The 21944-nt window shown below is 38.5% G+C and overlaps 1 protein-coding gene across 1 annotated transcript; it reads left to right on the forward strand.

Moving 5' to 3' along the window:
* The first annotated feature begins 9547 nt into the window (after window positions 1–9547).
* On the forward strand, window positions 9548–21321 carry LOC129445985 (uncharacterized). Its single transcript, XM_073873657.1, has 4 exons — window positions 9548–9561; window positions 9829–9940; window positions 19227–20952; window positions 21225–21321. Exons 1-3 carry the CDS (start codon window positions 9548–9550, stop codon window positions 20616–20618), a joined length of 1518 nt encoding a protein of 505 aa, XP_073729758.1. The 3' UTR covers window positions 20619–20952; window positions 21225–21321.
* Window positions 21322–21944: the final 623 nt, after the last annotated feature.

Here is a 21944-nt window from a genome sequence, read left to right on the forward strand (position 1 = left end):
TGTAGAGTAAATAAATTCTTGATCAGGGCAGATCTAAGCCCCAGTGGAATGAGTTGAATTTTTGTTCTTGTGTGGCTATTTGTTTTTAGTTTACCTCAGTCAAAGACAGTAGTGAACAGTAACGATGTAAATGTACTTTGTTACTGTACTTAAGTAGTTTTTTCGCATATCTGTACTTTACTCAAGTACTTTTATTTTGGGAAACTTTTACTTTACTACATTTTAAAGTCTAATATCTCACTTTTTACTCTACTACATTTTGAAATATGAGTCATTCCTTTTTATTTATCACTGGATAAAAAAACTTAAAGGTATTGCGGAGGATTTTCTTTTTCTGGGTGGATCATCAAGCCCATGGTTCTTCAAGCGGGGGGCCGCGGCCCCCAGGGGGTCCGTGACGGAACTGCAGGGGGTCCGCCAAATGATGCTTAACGACAAGCTATTTTTGCTTAAAACGTAAAATATAGGTACAAAACGTTACATGTCCCCTTTAAGTTGTGCACGTGCGTGGCCGCATAGGTTTGAAGGCGCGCGTTCAGTTTAGCCAGATTATAAATGTCCACCCAGGAAGCAGCAGTAGCGACAGAAAAGTAATCATAAAACAGGTAAATCTTATGTGTGTCTTTCTTTCAGAATGTCATTTTAGAATCAGTGCGACATGTTGTCTCATCTATATTTCTGAACTTGGACGGCTGTTTCACGCGGTCCAGATTTAAAGCGCTAATTCAGCAGGCAAATGACACCACACCACGTCTGCATTTTAAACTGTGACAAAACTATCGCTCGCATTTAAAAATTAATGAAACGCGCGCCGTGATGGTGCTTTGTGTAAGATTCATAGTCAGGTTGAAATCCGCCTCTTAAAAAGTTTCACCAAAGAGATGCGCTCGGACTCGTTGCATGTTGTTCTCCTGAGTCTGATATTAAGCTACAGTACACAGAAAATAAACCTGCGTTACTTAAACTCGTGACAAAGATGATACACGAGAAAGGCAACAGACCTCAGAACTATAAAGTAGCACAACCTTTAACCCCACCAGAATAGACAGTCTTTGTGTCATTCACCATGATCAGTCTTCTTTATAAACTAAAAGCCCTTGTCCAATTCACATTAAAATGAAAATATATTACACTGCAAATACCTTAACATAATATTATATTATTATTATATTAGTATAAAACTAAATCTACTTTAACAAAAAATTATGCATGTTAATATAGTATGGCTGTGACAATATGGTTTGTTATACGAAAAGGCAGCCTCTCGTACCTCGCTGCTTACTTAAATATCTCTGTTTTACACATTTAGTATTAGGGGGTCCCTGCTCCATGCCTCTCTCATCTAAGGGGTCCCTGACCCTAAAAACGTTGAAGACCCCTGATCAAGACTATTGGTCCTCCTAGATGGCAATCAGAAGTGTTGTGCAGGTGCATTTTTTTAAAAAAGTGGAGAAGGCGGTTCTTTTCTAAAATTCGAGAAAATCCTCCGCTACACCTTTAACTGGGCAAACTAAGATGCACGCGTGACGTGTAACCACCAATCAGGTTACAGCACGCGACTTGTTTTGAACTTGTTTTGGTTGCCGCAGTGGTTCATAGTTTAAGCAACGCGAGTGCATCAGCCACCCAGCGTATCGTTTGAGAATGAAACTGCATTCATAAACAACAGAGGAAATAACTGACTCGCCACAATAACAATGGCCTTATTTACGCGAGGTTTTTTTAGTCCTTGAATAAAAGGACGAGTCCTTTGTGTCTTCTGTCTGCCTTGAAACTGTGCTATTTTTACAAGAAAACTCCTTCGAATCTAAGGAAACACTTAGAGGTAAGCTTTTTGTTCTGGTTATATTTTTAAATGAGCAATCTTAATCTGACCACCAGCTAAACCAGCATCAAACCAGCATAGACCAACATAATTCCCATGCTGGTTTGATGCTGTTTTTTTCAGCAGGGTATGGCATGCTAAAGCACATGAAATGTTTCTTAAATTATATTCCGTGGCTAATTGTATTTCTCAAAGGAAGGGAGACTGATTTCTAGATATGTATTCAATGTTTTGAATCTTTTATTTTGCAGAAAAAAGAATGGTAGCCAACATTAAAAGGTATGTTACTGTAACATCATCAAGAAAAAGAAACCTGGAAAGTGAGGAGGCTCCATCAACCTCCAGATAGTAAAAGAGAACTCCTGTGAACCTGTGCTTTATATATAGTTTTACTACACTTACACTGTTAAATTATTTAACAAATAAATCTTAAAATGAGATTTACTGCTTTCAAATTCTGTTATTTCATTTAGTGCTAAAGGAATTTTTTTGGCTTTAAGGTTTTAGGCTTATGATATTTTAATGGACACCAGTGTGTGAGTTTTTTTTCACATAATTTGGGTTTCATGACAAAAATCATAATTAAAAGACATAATTAATCACAGTAATTTTGAGGCAAATACTTTTGTACTTTCACTCAAATAACACATTTAAGAAAGTACTTCTACTTTTACTTGAGTAATATTTTACCCTAGGTATCTTTACTTTTACTCAAGTACACGATTTGTGTACTTCGTCCACCACTGGTCAAAGAATTGTTCAGTTGGCATCTTTTCCCGAAGGGGTAGTAATCACCGCACCCATGTTAGCCTACTGGTTGCTGGCTAACCCTTCAAAACATTCAAATCCCCAAGGGAGTCATGGAGCAGTGGGCAGTAAGCCTATAAACGATCATATGTTCCGGTATCTGTATCGGCTAATATCGGCTTTGGAAAATATTGGTATATCGGTACAAAATCAGTGTCAAGCATCCCTACAAATGACCCCATACGTTTATCCACATCCCATAGATGCATGTCCCAATGGTCAATATGGTCAAATAAAACTCCGATTCGAAGTGTTACGGTACTTAATTTTTGAAGATGAGGCCAAATAGCTCACAGACAGCTATATGGACATGAATATGATGCATTTATGACCTCTTAGGTAATTTTAATTCAATATTAGAAAAGGACTTGTAGGAGGCCTCATCATCAATATGTCTACCACTTCTGTGTTGTTAGATGTCCTTGGACCAAGGTAGCATGTGTTTCTATCAAGGTAGCTCATACACCAACAATGACTGTGTTGGCTGTAAAAGGTACAGTAGATCTGTTTGATAAAAAAATGAGGGAAAAACACTTTTTTGTATCTTATAAATTATTAATGATGAATAGATTGTTGGCGTTTTAACTTTTGGTTTACATGGAAAGAACCTATATGTGGATATATGTGCATATATGAAACCTATATGCAGCACATATAGGTTTCATATATGTGCATATATATTATTATATATGTGCAATTGTGGGATTTTAATGTCATATGTTTTATTAATATTGTATTTAGAAGTGTTTTCAATAATCATTATAGTATGCTGAAGTAAAAGATTGTTTGTGTTTGACTGAGAGAGTGGAAAGTTACTGAGAGGAAGCAGCCTCTGTGTTTGCAAAAGTTACAAGGTCGTGGTTGGATTAGTGAGGAATGTGCAGCTGGCAACGGTCGAGATAAAGAGCGAGGCTTAAAGAAGAAAAGCAGACAAATAACCATGTTATTAACCAATGTTTTAATATTCACAGGATAAAATATGCAATGTATTTCCTACTTAATCAGTATTAATCATTGAATAATTGATGTAATAAATATAAAATGTTGTCTTTGATAAATGTGTATTAACCAATGAAATGAAGGTTGTATACAGAATAACCTAATGGAGACATGGCAGCTTAACCTTGAAGAACAGAACCTCCTGTGTTTGTTCTTTGTGTGTGTATCATTTCTTCCCTAACAGATTGGGTGTGGTGATGGAGTCAGATGTACGAGGGGAACGGCCTTTGTGGGTGGAGATTCTAAGAAGAAAGATCGACGTCATTAATTTTATAAATATGCATGTTATTTTTTGAGCTGGTTGTTCATTGCTTGAAATGACCCAGCGCTGTAAAACTTTTTCATATCTGATCAATAAATAACTTAATTTTAATACCGTGTCTTTCCTCCAATTATGAACATGCAGACGGACACCTTAAAGTCCAACAATTGGTGACCCCGACGTTCTTTGGAGGGAAGGAGAGAGTGAGAGGAAGGAGGGTTTCACATTGAAGAAACCAGAGTAAGCGAGGACTCCCTCTCAACACAAAAAGAGCGCTCTATTAAAATAAGGTATGCAGAAGCCTGTTTTATCGAATTCTGCTATTTGGATATACCAAATTACTTGTGTTGATAAGGAGATCCGAACTGAATTACAAATTTACATTTTTGTAAATTGATCAGAGTGAAAAACTTTAAATTTTTAAATCAGTGGGAGAATATTTTTGGGTTTTTATAAGAGAATGATAATGGTAAAATTGGGTTGGAGTCCCTTACTGTATTACACAGTATAAAGTACCAACCAGGTTGAATGGTCCTTTGGGTGAAAGGTCCCATAAAGGTAAATTTGGGTTGGAGTCCCTTACTGTACTAGACAGTATAAAGTACCAACCAGGTTGAATGGTCCTTTGGGTGAAAGGTCCCATAAAGGTAAATTTGGGTTGGAGTCCCGTAGTATTTTAGATACTACTAAGTACCAGTTGAATTGTGTGAACCGGTTTTTAAAACTTTTATTGGTGTAATATATCTTAGGCTTGTGAATATTCTTTACGTAATTGTGTTGATTATAACATTGTTGGTTTTATTGATCTGTGAATATTTTACAAAATGGCAGAGTTTCAAAAGAAATGTGATGAGTACGATTGTCCACCAGTGTACATACAATGGCAAAAAATGGTAAAACTGCTGATGGCCCAAACTGATCCGAAAGATGTTAAAAAAAGACAAAAGGAAATTGAATTGGGGTGGAAAATATTAAGAGAAGAGAACTGTTGGGAGGATGAGGAGAAAAAGAAGGTTCCTCTTGCACCTATTGTTTTTGCTATGGAACATAGAGTAGTACATAAAATTGAGACTGTACAGAATGAAGGGAAAAAATGGTTTGGTAAAGGAAAAAGTGTGACAGGCCTAGAGAAAGAGTTACGATTCTGGACTAAGTTGGCTGTGGTAGCTGCTGCTATGCAGGCTATTAAATCAAAGAAAAAAGGGGAAGTTGACAGTGGTGCAGCTGCAAAGCAAAGGGAAGTTGAACACAGAAACAGTCAGCCAGATTCAAGTGTGACGCCTACGGCTCCTCCTTCAGCCCCACCCCTAGTGAAATCGATCTACCCCTCTTTGCACACACCTCCGCTGTATGAGGCAGCCAAGGCCCCGATGCAACAGCCTGTGTTTCAAATTAATAGCGGTCAGGTAGATGTAGAGGACAGTGATGAACTAAAAGAAATAAAACATGAGCTGTACAAATTAAGACAAACTGTCATTAAACAGGGAGAGTTTATGTCTTCTCCCAGGAGGTCTAGGGTTGTTGAAAAACCCATTGATTTCTTGCAGCCATATACACCAAAGACACCAGTGATACACCCACCCAGCGGTAGTGGTGTACATGTTACACATGGAGCATGTGGGGGCTTTGAGGGTGATCCTATAGTTAGTCCCAACATAGACAATGAGGAAGAGGAAGGCGTTGATGACCGCTCTGAAGCCAGTGAACAGAAGGAACGCGGTGCACACTCCAAAGCACCAAGTGGTCGTAGTAATGGTTCAGAACCATCGGTACCCTTAAGAGATAGCAAAGAACAAAGAAGGGTGACAGGTATGCAGAGGGAATTGAAACAGTTAAGAAGTATGGTATTAGAGCAGGATCGTGAAAAGCATCACCTAATACATTCAAAGGAACCCTTAAAGGTTACCATGCAAGGTGAGATGTTTCTTGAAAGGTCAGGCACCAGGTCTGGTATAAACTACCACCCAACCAGTGAACACCCACCACAGACTCAAGTGAATGCAGAGAGATCAGACATAGACAATGAACGAGAACATCAATTTAATCAGTGGATAACATCCCACCAAATACCAAACAAGCCACCACAAATAAAGCCGAACGTAGTCCCCACACCCACCGCACAGCTTTTTGGAGATAGGGAACAAAAGGAGGTAGATGGTACAAAATATCCCATAGTGTTGCATAAAGGAACTAAAAAATATCAACCATGGACACATAGTGATCTCACTGCTATAATGAGTAAACTCCCACCCATCACTAGTGGAGGGGGCAGATGGTTAAATAAACTAACCACTTTATGTCATGGCACAGTACTGGCTCTGGGTGACATCAGGTGTCTGTTGGGTCAAATTTTAACCAATGCACAAGTAAAAGATTTTGAACAAAACGCTGACATAACAACATATGACAATGACACGGCATACACCACAGTGAGTACCGCAATAGGTAAAGCCTTGAGGGCGCAGTTTCCTACTCCACCAACAGTATATCAAAACATTAAGTTTAAAATCAAACCAGATGAGACAGGGGCAGCTTACTACTTTAGGTGTGCTGCAGAATGGGAACAGCTAGTTGAGGAAAACAGTATAAACAATCCAGTTACCCGTGATGTTTTTAGATCAGCAGTAATGGCAGGTGCCCCACCGGGTGTAAAACAAATCATGGAAAATAATCCAGATATCCCCATAGCCAACAATGACACATGGGAAAGACACCTAGTATACCATACAGACAGGGCCATAGACAAAACAAATAAAGACCTTGCAGAAGTAGATAAGCTTAAGAATGAGCTGTTAAAGCTACAGCTAGAACAGGCCAAGCAAGCTAACACAAAAAAGAAACAAATGCCACAGCAGGCCCAACCAATCACCACCACAGCTACACCGCATGCCCCACAGCCTAATCAATATCCCAATCCATACCCTTATGGCCCACAAGACCCGTATACAGGACCACCATATATGGGAAACCCATGGGGAGGTTATCAGCAAAACAGAGAAGGCCCTAGGGGAAGGGGTGGACCCAATAGGGGTGGTTATGGTGCTTTTGGTAGGAATGCATGTTATGTGTGTGGACAGGAAGGACACTGGGGACGAAATTGTCCTAACATTTGGTCACAGCCTCGAAATTCAGGTGCTAGCCCACTTAACGGACCACCTGCGGGGGGATGGGGTCCCCGAGGAGGTGGGGCCGGGCGTGGAGCCGGTGACTATGGCAGGGGGTCACCGACACAGCACAACCTACCACAACCAAATTTAATGGCGCCTATGCACCCAACATGGGGCCAATGGGGTGGTGCGGATGAATGAAGGGGCACACAGGAACCCACCATGAGAGGAATGGCTGGGCCTCTCATGGAAATAGTGGTGAACCACACCACTAAGAGCCCTAGTGGATAATGAGCCTAAATAGTCCACCGTAACAAAAAAAAAAAAAAGAACATTTTAACAACGGTGGGGATAATGGGTTTCTGGTAAAATTGAAAAGTGACTATTAACAAATCAACTACCCAATAAGGTAGCAAACCAGTCTAGTTCGCACGCATTTCTGTATTCCTCCAACACACTAGTTAATAATAGATAGGGACCTAGAAATTACTATGACCTGTCAATGTTGTAATGTGCCCCCGGACGGACGGGGAACAAATGAATGGCTAATTAAACCATGGAGAGACAGAGCCTTATGTCTGGCCCAGGACCAGAGACTGTGAAAGACATGATGTCATTTTTGGGCCTTATAAACAACAACCAATAGATAACAAGGTATGTACCAATATATAAAACGGTGTCTTAGATAAAGTTTACCAAAAAATCCTGGCCAGCCAAACCTGAAATTATGTCCATGAGGGTGTAAACATGACTGATCTAATCACTGAGGGTGAGCCATATGACTGCATACCATTGACTGAAAAAAGCAAACAAATTGAGAGATGGTTTGTTCCGGTACCACTGACAACTCCCCCATCGGTAATCACACTGTTTACAGATGGTTGTTGTTTCAGAGCAGTAGATGGCACATTGAAGGCAGGTTTTGCAGTTGTTGAACAGGTTGAAAATGATTTTGTGACAAGAGTAAGTGGCAAATTGGAGGGTAAACAATCAGCACAGAGAGCAGAAATGATAGCTTTGATTAAAGCCTTGCACTACACTGGTGAAGAGAGGGTGATTATTTATAGTGACTCTGCATATGTGATTGGTGCAGTATATATGGAACTGCCATATGGCAGATAGGTGGGTTAGAAACCAGGAAAGGCCGGCCTATAATAAATAAATGCTAGCGAAGCCTGACACATACTACAGGCTGTGAAGGTACCTAATGAAGTGGTTGTTGTCAACTGCCTAATAAACCACTTATATCCCCAACCATGGTTTCCCAAGACAAAGTTAGATCTGACAAAATTGACAAACACGCACTGGAATTGACATATAGTTTCGGGGCTGCTTGTCACCCCAATGCCAGAGCAAAGCTGACATAATGAACCTGACTTTGACATTAAAACTTGACTTGACAAAATCTGTGCACAGACAAAAATAACATGGCTTGAGGCATTACCAATTGCATTAATGTCTATTCGCTCTTCTGTTAACAGGATTTCTGGTTTCACATCCTTTGAATTGCTTACAGGTCGACAGTCTCCAGGCCCACGGAACGCCGTGGTGTAGAATCCAATCCTGCCACTAACTAATGATGTTTATTTTTACAAACTAACTGCTATGATTAAACATTTTTCCTGCCAGGCTACCACACAACGAAATTGGGACAACGACTAAGCTGTTACTAATGATGATTGAGTGAAAGTGAAGGTGTTCAGAAGGTGCTGGGCCAAACCGAGACGGTCCAGGCTACCGAGAACAGGTCTCTCACAGAAACCGGTGTGGACCTGAGGATTCAGGTCCAAGAGAGGGAGAGTGTTGAAAGTGAAAGTGAATCAGCTGGAATACAGAGAGAACAAACAGGAAGTGAAACATCAGGGGTAACACTCACACAACACCAACAACAAAGTCAATAAACACTCTGTAAAATTGTGCATAAAAAAGGTGACATTTTTTCCAGCCCAGCAACAGAACCTTTAGCACACTGCATAGACTGTGCCTATGGAGCAGGTATAGCCGTACAATTCAAAGCGAAGTACGGTACACAAAAGGTTGTAAGACAGAACAAACACACAGGTGAATGTGCAGTTACCCATGAGGACGACGGCAGATTGATTTTTCATTTAATAACAAAACAAAACTGTACTGATTTACCAACATATGAGAATTTTACCCACAGCCTCAGATGTATGAGAGAGTGGTGTGAGAAAGAAAACATAACAAGTGTATCCACTCCCCGGCTGGGGTGTGGCCTGGATAAAGTGGATTTCCACAAAGTCAAAGTGCTGGAAATCCTGACAGAAGTGTTCAGGGACCTGAACATCACAATTACTGTTTATTCATTATAACCTGGGGAGCTACATATTATATTGACCTTTGAATTTCTTAAGTTTCTTATATAATCTTACATTTCAATGTTTCCTTTTGAACCTAATTTTTAAGTTTCTTATACAATTTTACAGTATTAATTTTACATTTTAATTTTCTTTTTCCTTTTTGAACTTATGATTTGAGTATTAGCCAATAGGCATAAGTGTATTTTTTCCACAGGGATGAAGCTATATGGAGATTGGAAGGTTCTGTGGGCCCTAGGGGTTATAATTGCAATAATAATCACCATAATATTTGGCATAAGCAATGGAGGTAATCAGAAAATTGACAAAAGGTCCAAAACAACACCACAAGATTAGTGTGTACAGAGATATGGGGGAATTGAATTAAATTACACAAAAAAATTCAACTACATCATACACCTTTGATTTATGAACATCTATAGTGGTCTCAATTGGAGTATTTGTGGCCATACTGGTCACTTGTGGATGTTGTTGTATCCCCTGTCTCAGATCCCTGTGTAACAGGCTGATAGTGTCTGCAATAGAGAAAAAAGAAAATCCACCCCCATACAGCATGCCCCTATTAGGCCTTCAGAACCTAGAGGATGATGAGGAGGAACAAGTGTGACATCTTTCAGAGGTCAAGAGAGGGAATGTGGGATTTTAATGTCATATGTTTTATTAATATTGTATTTAGAAGTGTTTTCAATAATCATTATAGTATGCTGAAGTAAAAGATTGTTTGTGTTTGTCTGAGAGAGTGGAAAGTTACTGAGAGGAAGCAGCCTCTGTGTTTGCAAAAGTTTCAAGGTCGTGGTTGGATTAGTGAGGAATTTGCAGCTGGCAACGGTCGAGATAAAGAGCGAGGCTTATAGAAGAAAAGCAGACAAATAACCATGTTATTAACCAATGTTTTAATATTCACAGGATAAAATATGCAATGTATTTCCTACTTAATCAGTATTAATCATTGAATAATTGATGTAATAAATATAAAATGTTGTCTTTGATAAATGTGTATTAACCAATGAAATGAAGGTTGTATACAGAATAACCTAATGGAGACATGGCAGCTTAACCTTGAAGAACAGAACCTCCTGTGTTTGTTCTTTGTGTGTGTATCATTTCTTCCCTAACAGATTGGGTGTGGTGATGGAGTCAGATGTACGAGGGGAACGGCCTTTGTGGGTGGAGATTCTAAGAAGAAAGATCGACGTCATATATTTTATAAATATGCGTGTTAATTTTTGAGCTGGTTGTTCATTGCTTGAAATGACCCAGCGCTGTAAAACTTTTTCATATCTGATCAATAAATAACTTAATTTTAATACCGTGTCTTTCCTCCAATTATGAACATGCAGACGGACACCTTAAAGTCCAACAATACATGCTGTATATGCAGCTAATATGCACATATATGCTGCACATATACAGCATATATGCCCATATATGATAATATATATGCAAAATTGAGGTATATGGGTCTCCTGTATTGCTTCTTTATATCCACATATAAGCCCTATAAGTTATGTCTCCTATAAAGCAGGATCTGGTCATTTTGTAGCTCATATCTCACTTTGGCAAATGTCATACATGCCCAGCTCATATTTTCTATTATCAAGGCAATAACTAAGAACTAACAAAAAAAAAAAGCAAGAACTTATGTATGTGCAAACACATGAAATTTGTGTCACACGTAATTGGAATTTTATTTAATTTAACTACACTCTATAAAAGGAGGTGTTAATCCTATTTATTACACTATGTGTCATTTCGTGTTGATTTTGAGTGTAAATAAAGAAAAGGGACAAGATGTGTTAAAACAACACAAAGTGTGTTGTCACAAAAATAACACAGAGTTGTGTTAAGTTAAGGACAACACATAATGGGGCGGTTTCCCGGACAGGGATTAGCTAAAACCAGGCGCCTCATTTATAAAGCGTTTTTACACACAGATTTGATCTAAGACCGTGCGTACGCTCAAATCCACTCAAACGCTCAGATTTATAAAACTTGTCTTTGACGTGGAAAAGTACTTACCTCCACGTCAGGTTCCGACTTGACGTACGCACGTTTCCTTGTGGGAATATTGCAGTATTGCAGGTAGGCATATTCGAAACTTTTTGTTTTGTACCTTTTGTGGTCAACATGCAGAATTTTTTTTCATTTGTTTTGGAGTTGTCCTTATTCAAAAAAGACAAAAAAATGGTTAGATTTGTGCTCTTTTGTTAGAATTCATATATTTTTCTTAAGACTTTGGAAAATATTGAATTAGTTTTTTTCTCTTATGATATCTTATTACATACGAAATATTATTTGATTAATGTGTTACTTTTGTTTGCAACGTTTATTATAAATAAATGTAAATATGGTGATTATAAACCATTATTCCGTATTTTTCTATTAGAAGTTAAGCAATAGGCTACCTAAAATCTATTAATAATCTGATAAACAAGAAAGCTGCTAAATGTATTAATGTATGTCAGCATTTCCATGTTTTTATTAAATTATTTTTCTCTTTCATCCCCTGGCTAATGTAAAAAAAGTGTTGAATATGTTTGATAAAAAATAAATAAATATTCGAAACTTTTACAGCGTCAACATCATCTGTATTAGAGCTTCGATCGGGCACAAAAAAACCATAACCGAAGCCCCTGCACACGTTGTGTCCGAGCCCAGCCCGACCGACACATTACCGACAATGTTTTAATAGTGCGCCGTGACGTTCTCAACTACAATTCAGAGTTTTTTGAATTACAGAAATATGTTTAGAATGATCTTAATGAGCTAATGCAACAAGGACGAAGCATGTAAACTGCGCTGTTTGTTTATTCAGAATAGAACCGTAAAAACATGCAACAATGATGCACACAGAAAATGAACAAACTGTGGAGAAGGCCTACTAGGCTACTCCAAAATAATTTAACCAGGTTTTAGAATATATTTTAAAACAAAATATGTTGGCCTATTTTGATATTTTAAAATGTAGGCCTATTCTAATGCAAAAAGATGGCACCCAAGCTACAGTATAGGTTCAGAAAACGATTTTCTAGTTCGTCATCTTTTCAAAAAATATTTAAAAATATAGCAAAATTGTTTTGCAGTGTTTAACGCATATGTAAGTGTTACAGAACATGTGCTTTATTGAATGAAAGTAAAACCGATCGAATTTAATGATTAAAACGACGTGAAAGGAACTAAATTGTGAAGCCTCGATTTAAGGGACATGCAACATTTAAGAGTTATGGGTATTTCAAAAATTAATACAAATTATTCCCATGCATCGATTTTAATGTTAAACATCTGTAAATCCAAATGAATCCATATGGAACATATTCCGACAGTTTAAGATACGATCTTTGAATTTTAAAGTCGAAAATATCTTATTTTAACACCGTCGCGCAGGAGGCATGGCAAACTGAAACAAAACTTTAAAGACACAAATATACTATATAATATATGTTTAGCCTACGTGTAAAACTATATTTAAATGAAACCCGTGAATTGAAAGATCCACTAATAATCGCCTTAACTTGAGTGATGTCAATAAAGTTTCCATGTTAGAACTTAGAAATATCAAAAACTTAAGCAAACGACAACAAATATGTTTTCTTACCACTCGCCATTGTAGCAGTCAGAGAATTTGTCCTTTGAAAATTTAATATTTATATGCTAATGAATTAAATTAGGGGCGTTTACAAGGCGGAGTTCGAAGAGCATTCAGCTGCGCACAATTTTAAGATCATTTGTGATTTATAAACCGCACATCTGGAAAAGAGGCGTACGCACGTTTTTTTTGTGCGTAAGCTCCTTTTCTCTGAATCACACTTACGATCATTTCAGAAATGGTCTTAGATGAAATGTAGGACAGTTCCTACGTCGCACTTTTATAAATGAGGCCCCAGGACTAGTCCTTAGTTTAATTAGGAATTATAACTAGTTTTAACAAACATGCCTTACAAAAAACATTAATGATGTGCAGTTTGGGGCAAAACAAAGGGCACTGATGTATTTTAAGATATGTCATTGCAAGTTGTTTTCAGTTTGGGCAGCTCTTAGATTTATTTAAGTCTAGGACTAGTATAATACCTGTACGGGAAACCACACCTAGATGTGTTATTTTAATACATTCGTTTTAAGAGTGTATGGCAATTACAGGGAGAAAAGTTATGATGTCTGCATGTTTAACGGTGACAGTAGCGCAGATGGTAGAGCGAGTTGTCTAATGATCGGAAGGTTGGGTGTTTGAATCCCAGCAGTGGCGCATGGGATTGCATTTTTTTTGTGATCTGTGATCAGAAGGTTGGAGGTTTGAATCCTGGCTCCTGCAGGTGCAGACTGTCATTGGTTGGACCTTTATTTATGTTTAATTTATTAGCAGCTACAGATTTTAATAATTTTACCAATATATAGGTTAAAATATATGTGCATATATGTACATTATTTGTACATATAATATAGGAAAACGGCCAATTTTATATATGTCACATATATGTTAAACCTATATCAAAACCTATATTGAAACATATGTTTATATATGTTTTTTCCAAGTGACAAAGGTAACTAAATCTCTGAGTAGTTTATTTTTTTTTTACAAATTGTACTTTTACTTATGTATTTCTCTAACACCAGTACTTTTACTTGTAATACAGTAATATTTTAGCAATGTAACAGTACTTGTACTTGAGTACAGATTTTCAGTACTCTTTCTGCTTTTTAAGCACACAACACCTAATTCATTCATAATAAAGCCAACGAAGCAGATAACTTGTTTTTAATTCTCTCACATATCCTTTAATTAACAAATTTTTCTGTATTTAATTGTTATTTGGTCGGGCAGTCATTATCTATAAGGGGCCTGTATGCAAAGGCCTTTCACGCTCAAAACGTAGTCCATTCGAAGAAAAGCACTGCTGCTAGCTGTGACTTCGAGGAGAACTTCATATAATCAGAGATTCACAAATTGAGGTAAGTTGAAATAGTATATTGGCAGAAAAATAACACTGCAGATTGTACAGTTACATCAGATTGTTTATTCTGATGTAACACCAAAAGGAAACACAGGGGGAGAGTGTTTTAATAATTAATATATCACGATAGACTTTTATTCAATAACGGACATGAGTTTTAAACACATTTCCGATATTTTGATACATTACAGCAACATGTGGTTTTCAAAAAACTCTGTTATTATTATCAATGAAGCTACTGCACAATGCATCTTTCATAATATCTACACTTTGTTTGCTAGCTAGATTATATATGCTAGATTATAGGGTGACCCCGCGTAGCGCGCACAGCATTTGAAGCCCATTTCATGCGTCCCGCAAATTGAGACCGTCCCTGTGTCTCGTTCCCTAGCTCCCGAGGTCGTGAATCACTATATCGTGTACACAGGCTCGGGCACTGGTAAGGACCCTAGATCACTTGACATTGGGACAATGTTCACTTATTTTTCTGTCACGTGGCTGCTTAAGCGCGTTGTGATCACTCACAGCTGTTACTCATCAACAACTGGCAAAACCAACATCTCTGTGACTTAATTTTAAACCGTACATTGTGAAAAACGCTGTCATTATTCTCTTACATATCCGTGCATATTGGGTAATATAATTACTTAACTTTAAATATATATATTTTTTACAATTTTAAATAAATGTTATTATTTTAAATATTGAGTAGATTGTGGTCCCTTACTGTGTAGCCATGTGTGTTTATATTTACAACTAAAACATACGTTTGTCTTTATAAAAGTTCTGTAACATTTCATAAAGTTTATTGTGTTGGATCACGTGATGTTCGGTTGGCGAGCTTCAGAAAAGGTCACGTGATTTCCGGTTAGGGAACATAGGGACCATCGAAGCTCACTGGTTTTTGGGTTGCATTGTGGGAATTTTTAGGGAACGAACGTTCCAGTGCACTGAACGGATTTTGCGATTGAGACAGCCCTTAAAATGGCTGACTCCCTGATCAGTGCCCTGACTGAACAAGGGAGCTGATTGAGACACACGGGAGGTGTCGGTACAAGACTGGGAAAATAAATATTTGTGGCTGAAAGTCCTAAAGGTGTCCCCAGAACACTGAACAGTTTTTTTCCTGCGCCAGACTAGGCTACTAACATGCAAGTTCACCATCCTTCCTCCCCCTTCTCGTTTCGTGGACCTCTGGAGTTGTGAGTTAAGACTTTTATTTTTTTACTGTTACTGTGTTGTTGAGCAAATATAACAAATACATGGGACACTTTATTGTAAATGATCTCACGGATGACAGAGACTTGTTCAGGCAGAGATGTAAGCTGTATGGTCAGGCTAATGTCTTGGCACGTAAGTTTCACATGTGCTCCACTAATGTCAGAACTGTATTATTTAAAAGCTTTTGCTCGCCTTTGTATGCTGCGCACCTCTGGCGCAACTACAAAAAGAAGAGCATGCAGGCTTTGGTGGGTGCATATAATGATTCCTTTATAATGCTATTGAAAGAACCGCGGAACAACAGTGCGAGTGAGATGTTTGCTAACAGTGGTATACGATCTTGTGCAGCTAACATTAGACATTGTATCTATACATTTATGTGTAGAATTCAGAATCAATCAAACTGTATTGTTCAAGCCCTGGTATGTCCGAAGAAAAGTTCGATCAGGTTTACTTCAAGAATTTGGAAGCACTGGCGCTCCTCTTTATATTTATAAATAATGAATAGTATTTTTCTATTTTTGTGTAAATTCTTATACTTGTTTTGTAAGCTTTTCTTTTTAATACTATGGACCAGGATTTTGTGTCCTTAATAAAGATTTAATAATAATAAATATACAATTCCTGTCAATCCTATAATTTTATATAATTTATTTAAAGTGAATAAATTGTAATGAAAAGTAAATTACATTAAAATAGATAAAGTAAATCGTAAGTGTAAGTGGATCTGTCAATGCATAGAATGTTCAAAATATTATGAATCTTTATTTAGAAAAAAAAAAACATTGGTTGGCCTACTTATGAGCATACATCAGCAATTACACATGTTTAGGGGAATAGGGTATTATAAATATACTATGTAAGGTGGTATGTGCTAGACATGGGTAAACCACTATCAATAAGTCTGCCCGTGTGTTGGGGGCACCGCCAGGGAGTTTCCCACATTGTCCCTCAGAAACATACCCCTTGTCCCCCCTTGGGCTTAATTAGCAAGTGGTCACCCTACTGCGAAATTGTTTGCAAACTTTGACAGACAGTTCTTGGGGGTTACCAACTCTCTCCCTCCTAACACATCAGCATCCGTGCTCTGGCATTGATCTTGGAAAAACTACGCATATTGCTGAGTGACACGTGAGCCTTGCTTATCGTGGACGCTTACACACACACACTAATGTCCCTGTGTGGCGCACGCACACACACACACTTCGTGTCATGTAAGCTGGTTATTTTATGTTCATTTGTTACTTATGTTTTTATTGATTGAAAGCTCATGTTGAACACTGATTTTCTCAATTTTTGTCTAATTTTATTAAGGTCTTGCCAGCCAGGGGAGCAACAGTAGGAGGTGTACCCTGTTGTTCATAAATATGGTGTAAGTGTCCATACATCAACCTTAAAGTTTCCTTTAAATGCTCCTGATATGTTACAAGACATTGAAATGATGTTTATTTCAAATGCTTATATCACTGACTTATATCACAGTAGTTTAGCCAGGATATTCTCATTTCAAAAGCAGAGGTGCATCCCACAACTGATATGTAGGGCCCAAGCCCTGAAAGGGCGAAGAGCCCTATTGTTTTCCTTAGGATTATTATTATTTCTTATTTTTCTGTCAACCTTACAGGAACTTTTGGGGCCCTTAACATGCTCAAAAACTCTTGAAATTTGGCACACACAGAACCTGCAGCCATCAGGGCCGGGGTGAAGCTTGTACCCGGGTGTGGCAGGGAAGCTCGACAACGTCCCCTGGAATAGGGTCCGAAAACTTGGTCCATATAACAAATACGCTTGCATATAATAATATGAAACTCGGTATACATATAGATCTCATTGGGCCGAACAACTTTCGTACTTTTACTTTTTACGCATCCCAACAGGAAGTCGGTTATTATACGTTGTTTGGAAATCGCATACCATGGAATGTGAAACACTTGTCCTATAGAATTAATCTGATCACCACCAAACTTGGTGTGGATGAAGTCAAGACATTGAGGATGATTTATTGTGATCCAGATTTTTTATATCTCTATCAGTTTGGCCGTGGCGAGGAAACTAATTAAGGGCAAATAATGGGACACAGGAAGTGTATTATAACTTCTGCATACATTAACTGATCTTGATGAAACTTCATCGGTGTGTTCATAGTAAAAGGCCGATCACATTGGTGTTACTATTGTGAGTCAAAGTTATAGGACCACCAACTAGCAGCAGGAAGTGTGTCACTTTCGAAATGCTTTGAAATCACACTCTTCTTTTTACCCGATTTACTTAAAACTTTATCTGTGTAATGTAAACACACGGCAGATGTAGAACTGTACAAAGATTATCAAACTTTAATATTCTTTTATGATGATTTTGAGTCTGTTAGCATGCTTGAAATTGCATGAAACTGGACAGACTCATCACATTTATTCGTTTTTAGACATGTGCAAAGTTTCAGAAAGGGGCGTGGTGGATGGGCTCATTAACGCCACCTTAAACTAAAGGCACCAGGGTGGTGGTGCCACCGGCTTGGGCCCATAATGGCTGCTCGCATTTATATTGTTTACATTTGATATTTGATTAAAGTTCCCAATCAGGGAGAGGAGGGCTCTAAAGTATTCAGAATTTGGGTGGATATTTTATTTAACCCATTTTGCCCATTTTTGTAAATTTGTTACATATGCAGGATTTTACCTCCATAGAGATTTCGGTGGTGCCCGCAACTGCGTTATTTCTTGCTGCCACTGCCTCATGATGAGAAAATCCAAAATAAAAATACTTCAAGCGCTGTCTGTCGGGTGTGCTGGTTTATTTTTATTATATTTATAAATTTATATTATTCGACATGACCCATGCTATTTCTGGATCTTACGCTAGCACCCCCCCACCCCCATCGTAGCTATGATCGCACCACGCCGCATGCTCCACGAGGGGTTACCGCCACTCTCCTTTTTGGCCACGGAAAACCCCTGATATTGCTCAATTACACTTTATTGTAGTATCAGTTTTGGCCACAATCTTACATATGACTCCTTTTAACAGACCATCGAAGGTTGGATATTGGAATATATTATCTCTGAGCCACAATTAATTTCACACAGACATGTGTGACAGTCAGCACGTCTTTAACTTAAACACCTCAATATGTATGTCGGTTTTATCAAGTATAAAAGCTTTGTCTGTTACAGAACTCAAAGAAAAATGGATTATGATGACAGTCGTTGGACTAAACGAAGACGTGTTAAAATGAAAGTACAGGAGCACTTGAATTTTTTGGAAGGCTGCCATAATGATGAGGACATCGTGCCAACAAATATGGATTTCATTGCATCAGAGGAAGAATTGCAGTCTTATGGAAGTAACAATTCAAATGAGAAGCAGGATCTGTGGACATCATAGTGAAGACTTGGGGTCTCAAAGTGATGACGAATCACATTCTGAAGTTGTTTCCAAACACAGTTTTGAACCCACAAATGATCAGACTGAATCGCAGAGCACAGTTGACAAATCAGACCCTTGTAGCTTTAGTGACATTAGAAGGAAATTGGCAGTCTGGTCAGTAAATCACAATATTTCACATAGTGCCCTGTCAGAGTTGTTGCACTTATTCGTGCAGTGTGGCTTGGACTTACCAAAACATCCAAGAACTCTTTTGTCAACCTCAACAACCTACGAAATCAAAGAAGCTACTGCCATATTGGAGTGTCTAACGTAATAATTTTAGCGCTGTCATAGGAAGAACATTCCTCAGTAGACACTATAACACTGCGCATCAACATTGATGGTATACCTCTCTCAGGCAGCTCTAAACAGGAGTTATGGCCTATTCTGGTTAAGATCAAGGAACTTCCCAGAGCTAATGTTGGTGTCATTGGTCTGTTTGCAGGTCCAACAAAGCCCCAATTGGTTCATGAATACCTGAAGGATTTCATTGAGGAGTTGAAGCTATTAATGCATGATGGTCTAGAATACAATGAAAGACATTACAATGTTGTTCTTCCAGATGCATTTATCTGTGATGCACCTGCTCGTGCCTACTTAAAATGCATCAAAGGTCACACTGGCTACAGCTCCTGCAAGCAATGTACTGAGTATGGGGTTTATTTAGGTACAGTTGTGTTTCCAGAATTGACTGCACCGCTTCGAACCGACTTGACCTTTGATCAGCAGCTCGATAGTGAACATCACCATAATGATATAGTCTCTCCGCTACAAGAGCTTGGCATTAGAATGGTGTCAAGATTTGTCCTTGACTATATGCATTTGGTATGCTTAGGACATGTTAGAAGAATTGTACTTTGGACCAAGGGACCTTTAAGTAGTCGTCTTTCTGCTTCCACAATCAACATGATTTCTGATCACTTGGAATCCATCAGAGCAAATCTCACACAGAATTTTTCACGTAAGCCCAGGTCACTTAGAGAATACAGAAATTGGAAGGCCACTGAATATCGGCAGTTTCTGTTGTACACAGGTCCTGTGGTACTGAAAGGACGCCTACCAACAAGGCTGTACAAAAACTTTATGAAGCTCTCAGTTGCAATGAGGATACTTCTCAGTCCAGCCTTGTGCTCTGAGCACTGTGAATATGCAGGCAAGCTACTGAAATGTTATGTGACCAATTTTGGACAGATATATGGATCAGAGCAGCTAGTCTATAACACTCACTCACTCATCCTTCTTGTTGACGATGCCAAAAACTTTGGTGCCCTAGACAACATGTCATGTTTCCCTTTCGAAAACCATCTGGGGACTATGAAGCGAATGGTGAGACGGCCCCAAGGCGCAGTTCAACAACTCGTAAGGCGTATCAGTGAAAAACAGCGTTCACTCTCCCTTAAAAGTGGAAAAGAGAGGGCAAATAAGCCTCCACAAGCACATTTCTCAGGTCCGACTCTCCCTTATGTTCCTGTCTGCATGCAGTACATGAAGTACAGACATGAGGGCAAAATCATTTCAAGTCGTGAAGGCAGCAATTGTTTTAATGTTAAGGGCCAAGTTGCTGTGGTGCGGAACATTGTTGATTTGGTATCGGGGGTATGTATGCAGTCTGTCAGTTTTATGAAAAACAAGACAGCTTTTACAACTACCCTATTGAGTCAACGTGTGTGGGGATTAGAAAAGTGACACAGCTGTCTCACCAGCACGGTGTGTCGGTCACAGATTTAACTGAGAGACTAATACTTCTGCCATTGCAGGATGGAGCTGTTGCATTTGTCCAATTACACAATCAGTAACCATTATGACCTTTACAGCATGTCCCTGTACTGTATCGTCGAGTTTATTGGCGAGACCCATGATGGCCAATCTGTGGTGGATATAATTCCAACTTGTTGGATGACCGAAGAACACAATGAGTGTTTCTGGCCATCAGGCCATAATGTAACCAAGGCTGTGAAGGACCGACAGAAGCCAGAGGAATCGTGGCCGAAATACTCCATCAGAGTACTTGGATGGGCAGGTAAGAGGTTCTTTCTAAATTTGACTCTGTCTGTCATCTATCTATCTCAATGTCAATAAGACATCAATTTCTATAAGTGCCAATAATGTACTTTTCAAATTTAGCCTGTGAAATTGTGATTTCTATATTCAATTGTTTTCATAACAATATTGTTTCATGTTTATTCAACTCCAGGCTTTTGAGATCATTTAAGTTGCAGACACCAAAATTGCTTTTTTTATCACGGTCACCATAGATTGCTTTCTAATACCCCTTTTCCTTCTGTTATTAAGACACTTTCGAGGCTGCTCGCCAAAAATGTAAAAAAGCAGAGGCAATGTCTGACCTACAGACAGATGGTGATGATATGCCTGCAAGGCGAGAAAAGAGGTAATGTAATACAGAATATAATGTTTGTGGTGTTGCAGATTTTCTGGCATTAAAGGAAAAGTACTGTTTTTTTAACCTGTACTGTTTTTTAAACCTTGTTTCTAGCATGTGATACTTTTATAAACTTACCCAGGGAAGTTTCGAGTCACGTTTTGTCCTTCGGGAGATATTTTGATCTATTATTGCGTCCATTCCAGCAAAACGGTAGAGGTCGGCCCAGTAACATTTCAGCCTAAATAAAACATCAGTGACCAAAACGTCTTCTATTCACCATTATGTAGTTATGCATTGCTAGTGCTTTCCCTCAATGACTTAGGAACAGCTTGTTTGTCATCCAGGCATTTTTAAAAACATTTGTCAATACGAGCTGATGACATCATTGCCGTTTGCCACCACATAATTACTTTATTTCAGCCTTGTACACTACATTCAATGGCCTGCTAACTTGCTACTGCTAGTTTAGAACAATATAGCAGAATATCCGATTTTGAGCATGTGTAGGACATCTTCATTGGGCACAATTTTGTGGAGGTTACGTCATCGGCTTCTGTCAACCAAAAGCTATCTAGAGCTAACCTCAGGCTAGTTTGCTAATTTTTTAAAAAAGCCCTGGAAGACAACCA

The sequence above is a fragment of the Misgurnus anguillicaudatus genome, chromosome 12, assembly GCF_027580225.2.
Source record: "Misgurnus anguillicaudatus chromosome 12, ASM2758022v2, whole genome shotgun sequence".
Taxonomy (NCBI): domain Eukaryota; kingdom Metazoa; phylum Chordata; class Actinopteri; order Cypriniformes; family Cobitidae; genus Misgurnus; species Misgurnus anguillicaudatus.